This window comes from Colias philodice, chromosome 1, assembly GCF_061535455.1.
Source record: "Colias philodice isolate Cphi_HAF_F1 chromosome 1, ilColPhil1 Martin Lab GWU primary, whole genome shotgun sequence".
Classification (NCBI taxonomy): domain Eukaryota; kingdom Metazoa; phylum Arthropoda; class Insecta; order Lepidoptera; family Pieridae; genus Colias; species Colias philodice.
In genome coordinates, this window is record NC_143086.1 from 5,309,889 (window position 1) to 5,329,270 (window position 19,382).

Consider the following 19,382-nt stretch of genomic DNA (forward strand, 5'->3'; position numbering starts at 1 on the left):
TTAACTTTTGACAACATTTTTTTATTCCGACACTATAATACCGAACCGCGTCATCTTAGCATGCATGATAAAGTTTCGTTATTAAAAATTTTCTGTCAACATTTTTTGTGCTTAAGAACTCGCGTATAAAGTATGTAGAAATTCAATAACACATGCAACATACGAGTCCGATAGAAAAAAAGTAGCTAGACATTAAAAACTTATTACTCGACACGCGGATTATTGACCCTCTTTCGCGTTCGGAATTATTGTATAACTATAGCGCTTTAATCCAATCATGAACGACTGGAATTTTTAAATTAAAATACATCGTATTTAAGCTTATAAAAAATATCACATTACGTTTGTAAAACAAACTGACTCGAAGAACAATAGTGGCCGGAGTTTACTTAATTACGTCTTTATTATTCTTTATTTGTGAATCGAAAAGGTAAGCATGGAACGTTAAATTGCGCGTACGAGCAAAAAGGGGTCAGGTCTCCGTCGGAGTGCAAACTGCAGAAATGATGAAGATTGTTCATGGCTCATTATGAAGTTAAATGAATGGTGCCGTGTTTTGTTCTCTTTTGAGACCCGAGCTGTTGAGTTGCGACCAGCCTGGAACGGGGTTATGTCCATGAATTTATTCCTTTGTTAATTTGAAAGTGTGGCTGTCGCAGTGGTTAGGATTACAGATTAATAAGGATTTTTAAATCAGACGTTATTAGGATAATATGCATTCTTGCAATGTGCCATATTTTCAAATGTTCAGAGTTGTTTATTGTATAAATTGTCTCATTGATGATAGGACTGTTAAACTGTAACCTTAGTTTTAGTTTTGTTCATCTCTCTCTTATTCAAGTAATGTATGATTTTGTGATTTTATAATCATCAAAGCATAACCTCTTTAATTTTATATCTATTATGTAACAATTTAAATAAACTAAAACGTGATCTATAAATGCAACGTATCAGCGAATTACATAATCTGTAAAAATTAAAAACAAAATCGAAATATCTTAACGATAACAAAACACAGATGTTGAATTCGGACAAATACAGGAGGCGAAACTAATGGCATCTCAATACTGTACTTAAGGATGGAGGGAGGGAATTTTAATCAGTCTGAGGTCTCGAAATATTCATGAGTACCACGACTGCAAGTTTCACACTTAGCGCGACAGTGTGACCTAAATACTAACTTGTATGTTACACCTCATTTGTGTACAAATGTTTGTAAGCTTTACTTCAAGTCCTTACGACTGTACCTACAAATGTTATTTATTTTAGACGCATACATTTATGTTAGTATACGTATACTTAATACATAGTATCTATTGAATATATTATGTTGATTTTGTTACATAATATGAGTTATAAAGGCTTGTGATTAGTATGGATGCAAGTCGTTCTGAGTATTGACATCAAATATAACTGCTGATAATTGAATTTATAAAAAAGATGCGCATTCTCATGCGATAAATTTAAACTGTCATTTAACCTGCACTATTAATAGCAAGATTGCAGATAATATGAAAAAGCGATACAAGTAACGTAGATACCGTATCAACATCTTTATCAATCGCTACTTAAAATAGTCGAAACACATCCGAGCCGACACACATGAGCGTATCCAGAATCGTGCGTAAATACGAGTATTAAACAAAGTTTATTTAGAGTAAATTGTAGAGCTTTAGTGGGACCGTGCTCTTAAACCTACGACACAACTCTGCATAAACATTTACAGCCCATTCTTGTTCTTAATTGCTATTTAAATAAAAACCATGAAAGCAATGGGATACGCCTGGAAGGGAAAAAATGTCGCGTTCCTCGTATTTTAACGTTGGACCGTGGAGAGTACAACAAAAATTCTATACTTTCATTTTTACGACGGTTTTTTACTGAGTTCTTTGTTTAAAATATCAGCTTTTTGGTCGATTTGCAGCAGTACTTATCGCGACTTTTATTAATATAAATGGTTACGGTAGATTCGTACGAAATGGCTACTCATATGTATTCATATTTTCATATTTTCTAATGTATTTTTAGCACAGTAAAATATGCGTTTGGTTTATAGCTGAATCAATCGATATGAATATACATTTTATACTCATACTATAGTATGCATTAATATTGCTTAAAAGAGATTAAGAAAACCATTTTATCGCGTACGGAAACATAAACAGCAATTCCAAATAGTTTCCATATTCGTATATATAATGGGTACACAGTACACACGCCTATTAATATTCTTATAATGACCAGAAGATAGTCCACTTAAAAAACTACTAAACATAAAACAAATACCTTAGGAACTATAAAAAGCAGTAATAGATATGAAGAACAATGAATATAATCTATAAATCATCCACTAGCACTTTACCCATGTAATTAGGAACGAAATAGAATTAAAAGGACCGATAATTAATTTTTTACTAACAGGTGATGAGTTATCCATATCTATATTACGCTTATCTACGCTCGAAATTTTTAAATAAGTAAGGTTTTTTGTAATATTTCGTTCAAAACGGAAATGGTATGCAGATAGAGAAATAAAATACTGAGACTGTTGGCTATCTGGAATTATTAATGCTTTTGTGAGTAAAACATGTAAATTGTATTATACTATTTTCGTTATCGATTCAAACAATGAGTTAATATTGCATTTAAATTTGAAAAAGTACTTAATACGCACTGTTATATTGGCTAACTGAAATTGTACTTATAATATGTACTTTTGTAAATTTTGAAATTAATGAACTGTTTAAATATTATTATCCTACCTACTATGTTATGTTGAGTACCTAGTTAATGAGAATTGTTATCAAAGGTGTGAGGGCGTTGTCTAAGTTTTTGAAATAATAGTAGGTACCTACTTACATTTAAATAAATAGTTAATTTTTTGTATTATTTCCTTCGACTATTTTACATACTTTTACTATTTTTTTTTCTGAAATAAAATCATGTTTTTATACAAGAGGTTTTATAGTTTATAACTATAATCTATGTGTACTTATTATTTTTTTCTATAAGGTACCATATCAAATTATTGTATTTTGCATAAATAATATATTTCATGATCGTTCTATATGAGAAATGGCTTTAGATTTAATCCTATTTACCTACAAAGTGACAGTAAAAAAAATATACATACATACAAATATATGTATATGAAATATATTACCAAATAAATGCTGTAATTAATGATAATGATTACAGATGTTTAATGACTCACCAATTCAAAGGTTTCGTGACGCAATAAATATAGTTTTTAAATACACCCAGGGCGGTGGAAATAATTACCGACTATTGTAGGTAGGTACCATTGCAACATATGTTTAAGTTGAATCACAAATATCATCACTTTACGTAATCTGTTTATAATAGACAGTCATATACTTATCACATTACATTGCCTCTAAAACTCGGAGATTGATCGTTCAAAAATTCGTCTCAATAAATAATTAGAAGCAATAAATCATAAGACATCCCGTTCGATAAGGCTTAGCCCGTAAGCTTTGGAAGTGGTGGCTAAGAAAGGCGACTGACCGCCCACAATATAAAGCTATTAGGTAGCAGTCGGTCGGAGCTAGAGTGTAAGAAATAATGAGGATAATCCTCTGAAGCAGGGGGTCGAGCCCTCCGCCGCCGTCCACATGGTGGCATCTTATCACGGAGATAGCAAAAGTAGTTCGCGCCCCGCGGCAACCGAATCATTCCAACATTATCTTTAATAATGTCCTAACATACTCACTGTTTCAATATACCACACACTACACGGACAGATAAATATAATGAGGCCGATATTAATACGACAGCCATGAAATTTAATTAACTTTTATCGGATAACAAATAAGTGACTATGACCAATATATTGGCTAGCTTTGTACTGATTTTTGGATAATAATTCTATTAAGCTGATAGCGTTTGTTAGTTTTGGACTTATCCAGTAATGTTTTATTTATTATAGTGATTATTTTTTTTTCTTTCGTATCTTTTACTATTGTATTGTATCACATACCTACACGTCTTAGATCCAACTAATGGAAGTGCTAAGTTATCGCTGTTTTAATGCTTTTATTGAATGCAAAGTTCAGAAATAACTAGGGTTATATTTGGAACAAAGTATTGCAAAATCAAGAAACGAATTTATGACATTGTTATCCTTGGTTGTATAGGTAGATATAGTATAGGTATTGACTTTTACTTATCATCTCACAATAATTATAATAAGAAAATGAAACGTAATGATTCTTATAAGAGCCTCACAAAAAATAGAGCGATTGTCTAATTTGAAATCTAACTCAGTCTTCATTAGATTGAAGCTTCAAAAGCCGTTCTCATAATTTTCCTGTTCATAAAAGTTTAAAACGACGGTTTAGACGTTACGGCATCACTACACGGCACAAATGGACTTATTTGAAACTCGGAGCTTATTTGCTTAGGACCTAATTACCTCTAGCCTGTTAATTGTTCAACGTTTATGCAAACCGTCTTCTCTGTAATTATAAGGAGTTTGTACACGTCATAAGAACTATACCTAATTGTGGGTTACGGTAAAATTGTCTTACTATGGGGGCGAACGAAATATTTTATGATGCTATTTTGTATGCAAATAGTATGAAGCGAGTTTACAATCGATATGGGGTGATAAATTGATCAGTCTCTATTTTATTATTTTTATATGCTAATTGCTTATAAGTTGACACCGCTATAATTGAGTATTAAATGAATTCAATAGTATCGGTGGCCATTTTTAGAAACGAGTGTGTTCATTTTCTAACAAAAAAAATTAATTGCTAGCGATTGCATGAATAGTGTTAAACTTATTAATGTTATATTACGTTTCCAACAAAGTATTATTGTAGTAAAATATTAATGTACCGATGTTTGCTTGTTTTTAAGTATAATTTAAATTATATTCCGAAGATTTGTAGACTGATAAGATTTCTATGTGAATATGTCAAGTTAAATTGGTAATAAAGTGGCATAATTTATAATAGGTATCAAGAATAGTTCCAAAAGTTAATTGTATTTTACAATTTGTTTTAACATTAAATGGTTAAATGAAATTTTAATGTATTTTATATTAAAGTAATTATGCATTTATGTATCTTTACTGTGATATGAAGAAGAATATACAGTTAAATATGATACTTAAATATAATAGCATTTTACTGTTAATAATATGACCTATTTTATGTCATAAAGTTTTTAGTAATTAATTGAAATAGCTATTTATTTTATTATGATAGCTTAATAAGGAAGAAAAATATCTCAACATAAAGTTATTTAAAGTCAACTGCAGTTTCAATTCTTAACTGATTTATTAATTAATTAAGACAATAATAGATAACGTTTATTTGTCAATACTTACAAAAATCATCTGTTCTTATGACATTTTAACTTTTTGAAGTAAAACTTCTTTATCGGGGTTGGAAAAAAATTTAGTGTAACATTTTTTCATTACGCGTGACATTTTTCCGTTACGCGCCATCTTTGATTCGACGTATTTCTGTAAAGTTGCATACCTATAGTAAATTATTTTTTGAAAAATAAGGTCATAAAGAAGTTTCACTTCTTACGTGTGTACACTAGTACACGCACACATTTTGTTTTTATTTAGGAGGGAAAGTAGCCTAAATTATGCTTCACGGAATTTATAAACAATTGTATTTTTTTATTTATCCAGAAAATAGCAACAATCTGAAAGAATTTAGAAAAAGAAAACATAAAAATAAAACCTACAAATTAATTTTATCAATATTAATAAAAAATGAATAATTTACTGCACAGCCAATTGGAACATTACTTCTTAAATATTTTGTAGCTATAGTTAAAGAAACTGAAAGTTTAGCGTGGCATTATAAATCTAATTACAGAATTAATATTTTATAATTACAAGACTAGTTTACCGATACACACGTCAAGCAGTTTTTTAGATTTAAAATTAGTTTCAATTAACCTCTTAATTAAGTATGATTTATGTTTTATTTATTTACTTTAAAATAAACGTTGTTTTAAACAACTCTGTAGAAAATAACTTTCTTAAAATAACTACAGTATGAAACAAGATTAAAGACATTAAAATAATATATACCTAGGTAGGTAATATCACCATTGTTTTATGAAACTATTTATGTTTTTCATTTAATAGTCCTATTATTCTTAATATAATATGTGATTTTATTTATATCGATCGATGTACCTAAATCATATTTTATAGTTAGTACAACTGATAAGAAATTTTGAATAATATAAATACAATATTAAACTCTACATTTTATTTTTAACCTCTACAATAACTTGGAAACAAAGTTACTTTACTTGGTTACTGCGGTTGTGAAAAATGAAATCCTAAACAAATCGATTTAGGCTCCATTTAAATACACGAATCGTAGCATACTTTATGTGTTTTAAAATAAAGATATAAATACTTTTCTTAATCATGCATATTGTAAGCTGATTACATTTGTATGCGTCTAATGGTATCGCTTTTCAATTGTTTATGCTTGCATCAAACAACAATAATATGTACCGTAGGTATTATTGTTGCAGCGAAACTGCATCGGTTGAATTTAATTCGAATTAGTTATTCGTTACTTTCAAACTCTACAATATTTTGTAACTCACACGAATTTATTTTGAAAAGTAGCAACGTAAGACAAAACAGATAACCACGTAAACATTCCAATAAATAATAAATCGAACAACATAAAATTTTCGCTGTGCATTAAATGAATTTCAACGGGTACAGCTCTCGGCTTCGAGCCGTTACCTGGTTCGGAGGAGATCCACGAAAGGCGAACTGGGAGGTCATTTTCACTGAATAAATCGCTGGTAAAATCACGTTAGGTCCGTCACAGTCACTGAGTGTCACTTCACAGTTTCATATTGTCACTAGTAGTGCACGGGCAGTCGGTGCAGCGCGATCGATCGCTCGCGGGAGCCGGCGGGCCGAGTCAGACCGCGGGTTGCGAGCGCGTGGTCGCGCGCGCGGCGGCAATGGGTAATGCGGTAGCTGCCCGCCAGGTGATAGTAATTGGCGCCGCCGTCCCTCTCTGGCGCGGCCGTCCCTCTCGGCGCGCACACGCACGGGTGGCTCTGTGTGCGTCGGGCGCTGCTGCTCGCACACCTCTCCTTCTTTTCACGCTCGTCGCCGTTTGACCCCGCGCGGCAAGCGGCAAGCGACGCTCTCGATTTTTGCGGTGCGATGGGTGGCGCCCGCTGCGGGGCGGCCCCGTTCGGTGGGGGCGACGTAGGTGGGGGAATGCACTCCTTTCTTTTTTAAAAGCGTCTCTTTCTTTTCTCGTATTTTTTACGCCGCTGTCGGTATGAAGCGGTCTCTTTTATTTCATTTTCATACTTATATATTGTGATAATTAACAGTGAGGACACGCACGACGAGCGACTTCGTAGCCGACTTAATGATAGCTTTGCATGTGATTAAAGGTAACCGTGACATTTGTAATTTTTATTTTCGAGCGGCGTCGACATTAGGTAGCTATAGAGGTCTCGTAGTCAATCGTTGCGGCCTGCGTACTCGATAGCTTATACTGCTGGGGTCGCTCCGCGGTGGGAACATGTAAGCGGTGACAGTGTATTAACGGTCTCTTCAGTGTGTATTTCTACTGTGTATGTATTGCGTTCGTCGAGACTAACATACTGCTACTCTTTAGATTCTCACTTTGTACAATAAGTGTCGCTCTATATACAGCTTTGTGACAAATTTATTGACATTGGACAATATTTATTGGTTATATTATTTACACTACGATAACACCAAACAATTATTAGTATTTATATATTGCCTGAGCGAATACAAAATGTTTTTGTTACATTTACGATACTTGTACATGTTACGAAATAAATTGTTTTAATAAAATATCTGATATAGGTATATCAGGTAGCTTAATTGGTCAATTGTTACAAAACCTATAGGAATTACATTGACATACCCAACTGTCCGTCAAATAGGCGGCAAGCTATGACCGATGGAACAATAAAACAAGAAGACGCCACAATTAAACAAAAGCAAGTGTCGAAAAAGCGCAGCGTTCGATCGATCCCCTCTTTCTTATCGCGCGAATATTTCACAGTGAACGCAAAAAACTCACACAGATATAAAATATTCAAACGGTGTAACATAAAATAAATTATCTTAGGTGTTATTTGTGTGAGTGCCCCCTCCCCTGGGCGGTGACGAGCGACCAATTGGGTCGGGCGGCGCGCGGCTCAACTCAGTCGTCGTGCACACCGCGCCGTGGATACACGCACGGCCATCACCTCTCTTATCTAGGATTTTATTAATCTATCGAACACAAACAAACCTTGTCAACCACTTATTTACTTGATCATTGTACTTACTACTCACTGTATTTAGTGTTAAAAGTTTTTTAACACTTGTAAAACTTTTAGTACCTACCAACACGAACACAATGAAACAAACGCATTGTTTTCATGACACATTTATATATCTATGTAAAAAAAGGATTTGACTTCCGTTATTAAAAATAAATTAAAATTAGCTCTTCATTCATTAAACCTACTCAATGTTATTGTTAGAAATCCACTTGAAATTATTATCATAATATTACCTATGTTGCTCCGTCACAGCTGCTATAAATAAGCTCGTGTTATTTTGTTTGATAATTATATATATTTATGTCATAATTATATAATAAAATATATTGATATGTTTACAATTTACATATTATTATTTGTCGCGTTGTCGATGAAAATTCCATCTTTAATTTATTATTATGCTATTTACAAATAACGAGTTTTATCTTCCTAGGGTTTATCATTTATGTAATTGTTAGGTACTATGTCTTTTAATAGAAAGGAATTAAAATATTATTAGGAACCATTTTTATTATGATTAACTAAATGTTTTTATTACCAACTAGGTTTCCGCCCGCGGCTTCGCCCGCGCAGTCAAAGAAAAACCCGCATAGTTCCCGTTCCCGTGGGATTTCCGGGATTGCGTCATTTTCCTGGGATAAAAAGTAGCCCATGTCATTTCTCGGGTATCAAAATATATCCATACCAAAGTTCATGAAAATTGGTTCAGTAGTTTAGGCGTGATTAAGTAGCAGACAGACAGACAGAGTTACTTTCGCATTTATAATATTAGTATGGATTTTTAGTTTTACTATTTATTACCTAACAATTAAATAATGAAAGAAAAGCAATGCAAATAGGAAATTATAAAATAAGTAATTGTAATTTGCAATTTGTATAATTCCTCTAATACATACCTACCTTTTTTTAGAAATTGTTGAATACCTAGGTAGGTATTTCATATTTTATCCGAGATAGTTCGTGAAAATTGATTGTTTCTTAAACAGACATTTTTTTTATTGTACCTATGTAGGTATATTGTGGTTTAAATGGTCGACTATTATATCTAAGTGAAGTTGGATATAGGCTTTTTTAAATCTGGGTACCTATCGCACAAGCGAAGTCACGGACTACAACTAGTTCAATAATATTTGTTTCAAAAGTAAACAGATATAAATGTAGAGACGAATATTATTGACTCTACATCTGTTTTAAGACAGATTAGTAATTTTTTATTGACCTTATAATAACTCATAATAGATACCTAGGTAGGTATATTACCTAAATACCTAAATAAAAAAACTGCATAAACACATTAAACAAGGATTTTAAGTAAAGCAAAACATTAATTATCCTTAATAGGTATGTAGAGACGAAATAAAATCATATTTTTAATGCAATAAAATATTTAAATAGACTTATTAATTTTTTGCTACAAATTTGAGCAGTTTTGTCACGTCGCATAAAATATTATACATTCTCTTATATATAAAAATGAATCGCAAAATGTGTTGGTAAGCGCATAACTCGAGAAAGGCTGAACCGATTTCGATAATTGTTTTTTTATTATATTCCTTGAAGTACGAAGATGGTTCTTATGTAGAGAAAACGTAAACATGTACCACGGGCGAAGCCGGGGCGGACCGCTAGTTTAAAAATAAATATTGATCTTTTTTTATATTATACCTACCTACCTATGTTATTTTAATGAACATTATTTATGATAAATGAGTGATAAAACATCTGATATAAGATATTGTTTATGTTCTCATGTCTTGAAAAAATAGGAAAATAAGACTGTAAAAGTTGTCATTTTATATTACCTATTTTATTTGCATTTCTGAGTTTTAAATTATATTTTTTTATGTTACAGAAAGACAAAGCAACAGAAGTGAGAAGCCTCCTCTGATGGCATAGCTACATGAAATGCAGTTTTTTTCTATACGATGTTAAGTCACATACTGGATGCCTACATGGAGCCTTGACTATCCTATCCTAATAATCCTACTAATATTATAAATGCGAAAGTTTGTGAGGATGTGTGTGTGTTTGTTACTCTTTCACACAAATTCTACTGAACCGCAAATTCTATTACAATGAAATTTAGCACACATATAGAGGGTAACTTGAATTAACACATAGGATAGGTTTTATCCCGGAAATCCCACGGTAACAGGATCTATGCGGGTTTTTCTTTGAAAACGCGGGTAAAGTCGCGGGCGGTAAGCTATAGTCATTGATAAATCTGTAAAACGAGCAAAACCACAAAGTCATGAATTCGATTTACGGGAACTAAGAAACGAAAATCGATCTGGCTCTGGGAGGATACAGAAGATAAACACGTCTTGTCTATAAAGAAAATCGATCAGTTAAAACAAGATGTTTAATATGTACCTAATCTATACTAATATTATAAAGCTGAAGAGTTTGTTTATTTGTTCGTTTGAACGCGCTAATCTCAGGAACTACTGGTCCGATTTGAAAAATTCTTTCGGTGTTAGATAGCCATTTACAAGGAAGGGGCTATAATATAGCCTCCACTCCACTCGCGTGATGATATACATAATATATCATCACGCTAAGACCAACAGGCGTGGAGCACTGCAGATAAAACCGCAGGGCACAGCTAGTAAATTATATAAAAACTGTGCCCCATAAGCCAAAGGGGCCTCAGGAACGAACCCACTTTGAGCACCAGCTCTTATAAGTTTGCCTAATTTATTATGTTTGTTTACTCTTTGTAAAGTTTGAAACCCTTGTTAGATAGATAAATAAATGTTTTTATTTATTTCAGGATATCCCGTACCCTCTATAGCCTCCTAGGCTATAAAAGGGATGAAAAATATCTGAAGAGGATGGGAGAGGATGGAAGATAGTTCAGAAATGAGGATGATACAGAAACAAGGTGTGTAGAAAAGGAGTAGGGATGAATGCTAAGAGACATTCTGATAAATATCGAAGAAGAATTAAAAAGGAAAAGGGAATGCCCATAACTTCTCACCGTTTAGTTGTTGGTCTATAATCCGACCCATGGTCTGTGTGCGAGTGTTATCTGGAAAGGAAGAATCAAGAAAAATCTCTATTATTTATAAGACAAAGACTAATTTATTTATAACATTTTAGTGATAATGGTTTACAACTCTACGATAATGTATCAGCTACTAATAACTCAATTTTCGTGGATGATCTCAAAACATTTAAGACTAACTAAAGAAATGTATACGTAGGTAAACCAACGGATAGTGAAGACGAAATGCTGCTGAATGTGATGTGAATATAATTATTTCGAATTATCTTAATTTAAAAACGCTTTTAGTTCTGTTTGCAGGTTTTTTGACAATTTCTAATATGTTTTTTTTTTAATGTTAAGAAATAAAACGAATATTAACGTGTGTGGTATTAAGTAAAATTTAAAATAAAATATTAAAACAAATTAAAATTATATTTTCAAACAAGTTTTTTATTATAATTATAATTTAAATAAAAAAGCATATTTCTGTTGACAGCAGCCACTGCTCTACTAGTTTTTTTTTAATATGTTGTTTTTTGCATAACTATATTTAAAATATATTTATTTTCCATTAGTATAGGTGACTTTTTTTTTAATTAATCGTGGGAATCGAGAATAACAAAATTTTTTATTTTTAAAATTCGAATTTGCAAATTTTTTTATTCAAATGTAATTTCTAGGAAATCGATGTAGGTAATCTAGGTATCATACGAAATATTCAAAATATAAGTATCTACCTACCTATTTTTTTAACTTCATGTTATAATCAATTAATAGTGACAAAATTAATATCTAGTAGGTGCCTAACTATTAATTATTTTAAATACTATTTTTTTTTATTTTTTACATACAATTTGAAACGAAGGTACGAAGGAATACAAAATATCTATTACCAAACAAAAATCAGACATACCTAGGTAATATTGGCGAGCATAATCCACTATTTCAACTTTATGGATGTCCCTTTCACTGAAACTGAACAGATTGGGATGAAACTTAACATTAATATAGGTTTTACATCAGAATAACACATGAGCTATAGAAATGCTTGATTAAGTCTATGAGTTCGTTCGGCACAGCTAGTTTTGTTATAATACTCAATTACCTACTATCTACTAAACAATGAAGAGTAAACCACTGGTCACACTCATTATTAAGAGTTAAGACACTCTTAAAGCTAAAATACAACTTAACACAAAGGTATTTACGTCATCATAGATAGTGCCAAAGAAAATATTTAATTACGTCTACATCTTGCACTAGTTTAGAAGTTATGAGGGAACAGATGAACATACATACCTAGGTACAGGTCAAAATCTAAATCCTCCTATTGCTTCGCCAATAGTCGGGTGTAATGGTAAAAACCAAGAAGTTTGCGTATTCCGCTAAAATAAGGAACACTTATTTTTTATTTAATTTTTTTTTACTTATTAGGTACCTATTATAACATAGAGATTTGTTGTCTAGATGCAAAAATATTAATAACAAAAACCAAACAGACGAGCTCTTTATATTATAATTTTGGATTTATTCATCCCATTAGGTACATAATATAATCTTAATTCGATAATTAATTTGCAATTTGTTGTTTATCTTGTAAATGCAAATTATTTTTATTAAACGCTAATATTGTGTAGACACCCTTTAATCCAAATATATTTTTTATTATGCTTTTTTTAATGCATTATATCGATGCAGTTACTAGTTTAATTAATTGTGTTTGTGTTTTTTTTTTAAATTAAAAGTGTGATAACCGGAAATACTATGACAATTACATGGACGTTAATTAAAAAAATGTTTGATAAGTGATTAATAAAACAATTTATTTCAACTAACTTGGCTTTAGACTTCATTAAAATAACGATGGATTAAATTCGGTAAATGTAGGTGCGTTATTTATTTAGCTTCTTATAAAATGAATGCAAAGTAATTGAACACCTACTCAATTGTAATGTTACGTTTTACTCCTAACATTTTGGAAATTGTTTTTATAATGTTTACGTAATTTAAACTTAGGTAATGTTTCTATTTATAAACTCAATTAAGTAATTTATTTTATTATATTTTTTATTTACTACTTATAATTTACAATACGTTATATTAATAGCGTTTCTCTTCGACATTAAAGTAAATACCTATATAGGTACCTAGGTAGTTATAAAAGGTGATTAAATTAAATTTAAGGAATAATTGTTTACTAAGAATAAGTAATAATCAAAAAATTTTTTTTGTATCAAAAATTTTTTGACCGCTTCCTTGGTACAGTGGTTGACGCGTGAGCGTAGCACCGATGTGTCCTGGGTTCGATTCCTGGTGGAGACGAAGAAAAAAAAATGTCTGGGTCTGGTAGGGCACAGAAGGCTGATCACCTACTTGTCCCTAAAAGAAAATCGATCAGTGAAACAGATGTATATAATGCATCTGCCCCATACCCCATTAGGGGACATGGGACCTCACGTTTTTTTAAATTTTTTAATTCAGGGGAACTAAAGATACCTCTTATCAAAAGGAATATTTAATTATCATTGTAAGATCTAATGAGAAAACGTTATAGTAAATGTTGCCACAAATAAACTTCTAATAAAACAATTTGCGTTTCGACACCCAAACGAACAAACGAACATTCATATTTAATATCCAACCACAATTATGTCACGTGAAGATTTTATAACACCAAGACGTCTGTGTTAAAAATAATTGTGGCGAATCTTTGATCTTTTAAAGTTTTCAGAAGTCACATCTGCTGAACGGCTCATATTTTCACAGCACCGATTAATTCATTTCAAACTGCCTCACCGACAGATCGCAATGAAATCGGAAGACCCATCGGCGTCTTTCAAGCTGAATAAAAATGTGATTATTTGCTTTACCCAAATGAGCTTCTGAGATCTCATATGCGGCCTTTATTAGCGTCTGCGTGGAATTCAAAGACATTCAAATACCACACTAAAAGCGTCGATCTACATACGTCCTGTCGCGATCCTAAGAGTGATTTATACTGGGACCCTATTCCATCGGAGTAGATTACAAATAATGAATAAAATTGCATACGAAATGAGTCCACTGAGAGAGTCCGTGAGTGTAGGATTGTTTGCGCGGGGCGGGAGGGGACGGGGGGGAGGGGTTGGTATTAGATGGCTGGTTTATTGCTGGTAAATACTCGGTACGGATGCTGATGTGGCCCGTGTGAATGCGTCGAGCTTCGCGCTTTGATCTTAGGAGGTGCGGGCGGTTCCGACTCGGTTTGCACTTATTAAACCGGTCGCCTAGCTCCACATATATAGGTATTTTTTGCTAACATCTCCTCTTCGAGAACATGTTATGATTGCTATAAAGAACATTTATCCTGTAATGGGATATTAATTCATCAGGGACATCGAGAATAACAGAAACATTAAACAGGACTATTTTCTATATAAAACAACTTCAAGATTATTAAAGTATCAGAGGATATTACCCATTACATGAAGGTTATTTTAAGTTATTTTAAGAGATACTATATTATGAAGCATCTTCTTCTGATTCACTCTACAATTCATCTGGTCAAGAAAAAAATAGAAATTAAATAAAAAAATGAATAGTGTGTTTTTATAGAACTCAAAAAAGATATTGTCGTAATTAGACATAGCTTCAATTAAAAACTTGGTGTATATTTTCATGATTGGACTAAAGGGTACCAAGTCGATGGTCTCTGTTTCAAAGGAACGGCCATACAAAAGGAAGGTCTACTTATACTGGCAAGTTTTAACGATGTATTGTTTCCTTCAATGAATTTGAGGAGAATTGAAGGAACAGAAGGTCGCTAGTTGGATACACAATTACTTATTACTTTTTATTGTGTAAAATATTCCTGTAGAAGAATATTAAAAGTAATAATAGATAAGTGACGACGGAAGTATGTATGATGGTATTAGGTTTTGTGACAATAGATAAGACGGAGGTCATTATAAAGTTTTTCGGAACATGACTAAAACATTAAATTAATAAAATTACAGTAGCCATTTATTATTTTGAAAGTCATCAATTTTAATATTTCTATGCACGTGCTTCGTGTGGACTATGGGTCTAAAATTATTGTCTAAAAATGTCGACGAGAACTAAAGGTATCGACATTCTGAAAGTATCGAAAAGTCATCAAAAATTATGTTTAGTAGGTACCTACTTACTGGCCCTGAGAGTCGATTATTCTTAGTACAAATTGGGCTCGCACAAGGGAGAGTACCTCAATCCTACATAAGATCAGCGTCATATTAAGGTATATGTACCTACCAATGCTACTGTTTCATGCGATTCGAGGGGAAGCCAGAGGCCTGTAGTCTTTACCTCTCAGTCCATTCCTTCATTCCCATGATCATTCCTTTCCTTATCCCTTATAAATAAATACAGGTAACGCTTTGCAGAAGCTCTAAATCTGCAAATGTTCTTGGGCGGGCGGTCACTTTCCACTAGAAAGAAAGAAAAAACATTTATTCCTAGAAAAAGCTACACACACTAAGCGATCTGTAATTGTTAGACGCGAGATTTATATTACATAGTAGCCACTATGTAAAATCTCGCATATAATTTGTTAAGTTTCAGACAGACGCGGGCAAAGCCGTGAGCCGAAAGCTAGTGTAAAAATATTTAAAACATAATATATACCCACAAGCATCCAGCTACAACGTGACAAAGTTTCAAGTCATACAATTAGTTAATTAGCAGCGAAATATGTAATTAAGCGCACATTTAATATTAATGCCCGCGTCGAAATGGTCACGTTTGAGTCGTAAGGTCTACGGTTTCCTGTGCGCTTTTAACTTGTTGGAGCCCGCGATTTCGCTCGCTTAAATATCAAATTTTATGCTAGTATAAAATATAGTAAGTGGCTTTTTAAAGATTTTTTATCACAGAAACTAACTCACCGTATTGAGAGTTCTATAACTATAACCAATAAAAAGCTTACATATTTATGCGTTACAAATATTGTTTTATCTCAGATCAAACCTGGCAATCCAAGGACAGGCTAGCAACAATTTTGCACGCCTCATAAGCGAAGCGTTGAGGTGGGTACTACTGTCACTTCGCGCAAAACATCTGATTTTTCAAACTTAAAATGTCTTTATGTATCATACATTGCACTTGTAAGATAATACATACACACACATATTAAGAAAAAACACTATTTTTAACATTCATGATATTTTTGATGTCATTTTTGTTATTTAAACTAGTTAAAAACAGTTTAAAAAAGTTCTGTCTTGGACGTCCGTGTGTCTGTATGTGCGGAGGATTTTCTTGTTAACACGATAGCGACCGGAATACTTTACTAATCGAGTCTTTTTTTTCTCTTACGCTTGAGTATGCTCAGGAATAGAACCCTTTCATTTTTCAGGGTCTGATTCGATGTGGTTTAATTGTTATTAAATAAACAAAAATAATAATTAATAAATAATTATTAAAAAAAAAATGAGGCGTGCACTTTTGGATTTTCCAAACTATTTTAATTAGTTACAAATTACAAGTACACACAGTAAGTAGAGCCATACATACCTCGAAAACACACTTCAATGTTGTGATGGGAGATTTCAATGCAAAGTTGGGGAAGAGAGGCGATGATGAGTTGAGAGTGGGGCAATTTGGGTTTGGGCAACGTAATCCGAGGGGCCAGAAACTTGCTGATTTTCTGGAGAAGGAAGGACTCTTTATGATGAATTCCTTCTTCCAGAAACCGTATCACAGGAAGTGGACCTGGCTGAGCCCGGATGGAAGGACGAAAAATTAGATAGACTTCATTATGACCACGAAGAGACAAATATTCAAAGATGTATCTGTGATCCATAGGGTGAAAACCGGAAGCGATCACCGAATGGTACGAGGCATCTTGAATATTAATGTCAAACGTGAAAGATCACGTCTAATGAAGTCTACGCTCCGCCCTTCCCATGCTCAGATCCAAAACCCCGAAAGCTTTCAACTGGAGCTCCAAAATCGCTTCGCTTGCCTCGACAGTAGCGTCTCTGTGGACGATCTAAATAACAGGCTGGTAGAAACTATCCGCGCGGTTGGGTCCCACTTTAAAACCCGTAAAGTAAATCCGCAAAAACTCTCGGACCAAACTCTAAAACTAATGGCAGACCGGCGCTCTATGCCACTGCGCACATCTGAAGATGCTAAGTCATATAGGCAGCTCAATAGACGGATATCTAAATCTCTGCGGCACGACATTCGCTCCTTTAATGCTTCAAGCATTGAGGAAGCGATTAAGCGAAACCAAGGCTCGAAAGTGCTTGCAAGAGATATGTCTATTGGGCAGAGCCAGCTGACTCTCGCCCAAACTTTTTACCGCTGCTTTGGAAGATGCCTTCAAACTGTTGGAATGGAAAGGACTTGGCATCAATATTAATGGCGAGTACATCTCTCATCTTCATTTTGCCGATGATATCGTAGTCATGGCAGAATCCATGGAAGACCTTGATGCAATGCTCGATGACCTCTACAGAGTTTCACAACAAGTGGGCCTTAGCATGAACATGGACAAGACGAAAATTATGTCGAATGTCCATGTTGTGCCCACTCCAGTCTCTGTTGGAAACTCTACTCTCGAAGTTGTTGACGAATATGTCTACCTAGGACAAACCGTCCAATTAGGCAGGTCCAACTTCGGGAAGGAGGTCAATCGTCGAATCCGACTCGGATGGGCAGCGTTCGGGAAGTTAAAGAACATCTTTTCGTCCAAAATCCCTCAGTGCCTGAAGACTAAAGTCTTCGAGCAGTGTGTGTTACCAGTGATGACCTACGGAACAGAGACGTGGCCTCTAACCCTGGGCCTTGTGAACAAGCTCAGCGTCGCCCAACGTGCTATGGAAAGGGCTATGCTCGGAGTTTCCCTACGAGATCGAATCAGAAATGAGGAGATCCGTAGGAGAACCGGAGTCACCGACATAGCTCGCCGGATTAGCACGTTGAAGTGGCAATGGGCGGGGCACATAGCCCGTAGAACCGATGGCCGTTGGGGCAGAAAGGTTCTGGAATGGAGGCCACGAACGGGACGACGAAGCGTGGGACGACCTCCCACAAGATGGACAGACGACCTGGTCCGAGTGGCAGGGAGCCGCTGGATGCAGGCCGCCGGTGACCGGTCGTACTGGAAATCCTTGAGGGAGGCCTTTGTCCAGCAGTGGACGTCCCACGGCTGAAGCGACGACGACGACGACAAATTACAACAGGTACGTTAATATGCTATTCAAACGATATTTTGAATTCTCTTTGCTTATGTGTTTCCTATCTCAAGTGGTGGAGGGCTGGAGGCCCATATCCTTTTCCTACTCCTCCTTTTTCACTTGTCTTTTTCTTTATTCCCATGGTAAATCCTTGGAAAAGTCCCACATTTTAACCGCCTCCTTGGTACAGTGGTTGACGCGTGAGCGTAGCACCGAGGGGTCCTGGGTTCGATTCCGACGACGAAGAAAAAAATGTCTCGGTTAACAATAACAGATGTAATGCATCTGCCCCTTACCCCACTATGGGACATGGGACTTCACTTATCCCACATTTTAAAAGTTGGCAACAAATTCGCAGAGGCCTTGCACAAATATTATGGGCAGTGGTGATCGCTTACCATCAGACTAACCACCAGCTCAGTTACCCATTTTTCCATGAAAAAAAAAAAACAAAAATCAAAATCGATTGACACTACGGAGGTAATTAGCAATCAACGGACAGACAAATATTTAAACGTATAATTACACATGATACGCATGCCGATTTAATGAAAAGCAGTTACAAATATGTACAAACATTAAACACTAGACACTTATTTTTTTTTCCTTTAATTATGTATGTACATATCAATAAATAATTATAATGTCGGTGGTATTCGTAATGTATATTTATGAAATTTAACATTTTTTGTGAGGTTCACATTTATTTCGATCTACCGCCAAAATCTAATGTAACAAATCCGCACTTTTGTATGAAATACTTCATTATTAGGGCCGATTTTTCAATGCTTGGAAAAAAGTTCTCCGTCTAAAGTATTTAACGATAATATTCAAATGTCACGTAAACTGTT

At 34.1% G+C, this 19,382-nt stretch overlaps 1 protein-coding gene and 1 pseudogene across 2 annotated transcripts in view; one reads left to right on the forward strand and one right to left on the reverse strand.

Annotated features, from left to right (window-relative positions):
* mirr (iroquois-class homeodomain protein mirror) overlaps window positions 1-7,121 on the reverse strand; it is a 45,880-nt gene extending 38,759 nt beyond the window's left edge. For both annotated transcript variants that reach the window (XM_089704567.1, XM_089704507.1), the window contains exon 1: window positions 6,758-7,121. Coding sequence is in view for 1 of the 2 variants with exons in the window: in XM_089704507.1 (XP_089560633.1) it covers window positions 6,758-6,799 (42 nt within the window). In the remaining variant the exon portion in view is untranslated. The remainder of the gene's footprint in view (window positions 1-6,757) is intronic.
* A 4,066-nt stretch (window positions 7,122-11,187) lies between these two features.
* LOC149491118 (uncharacterized) lies at window positions 11,188-18,507 on the forward strand (annotated as a pseudogene).
* The last annotated feature ends 875 nt before the right edge of the window (window positions 18,508-19,382 follow it).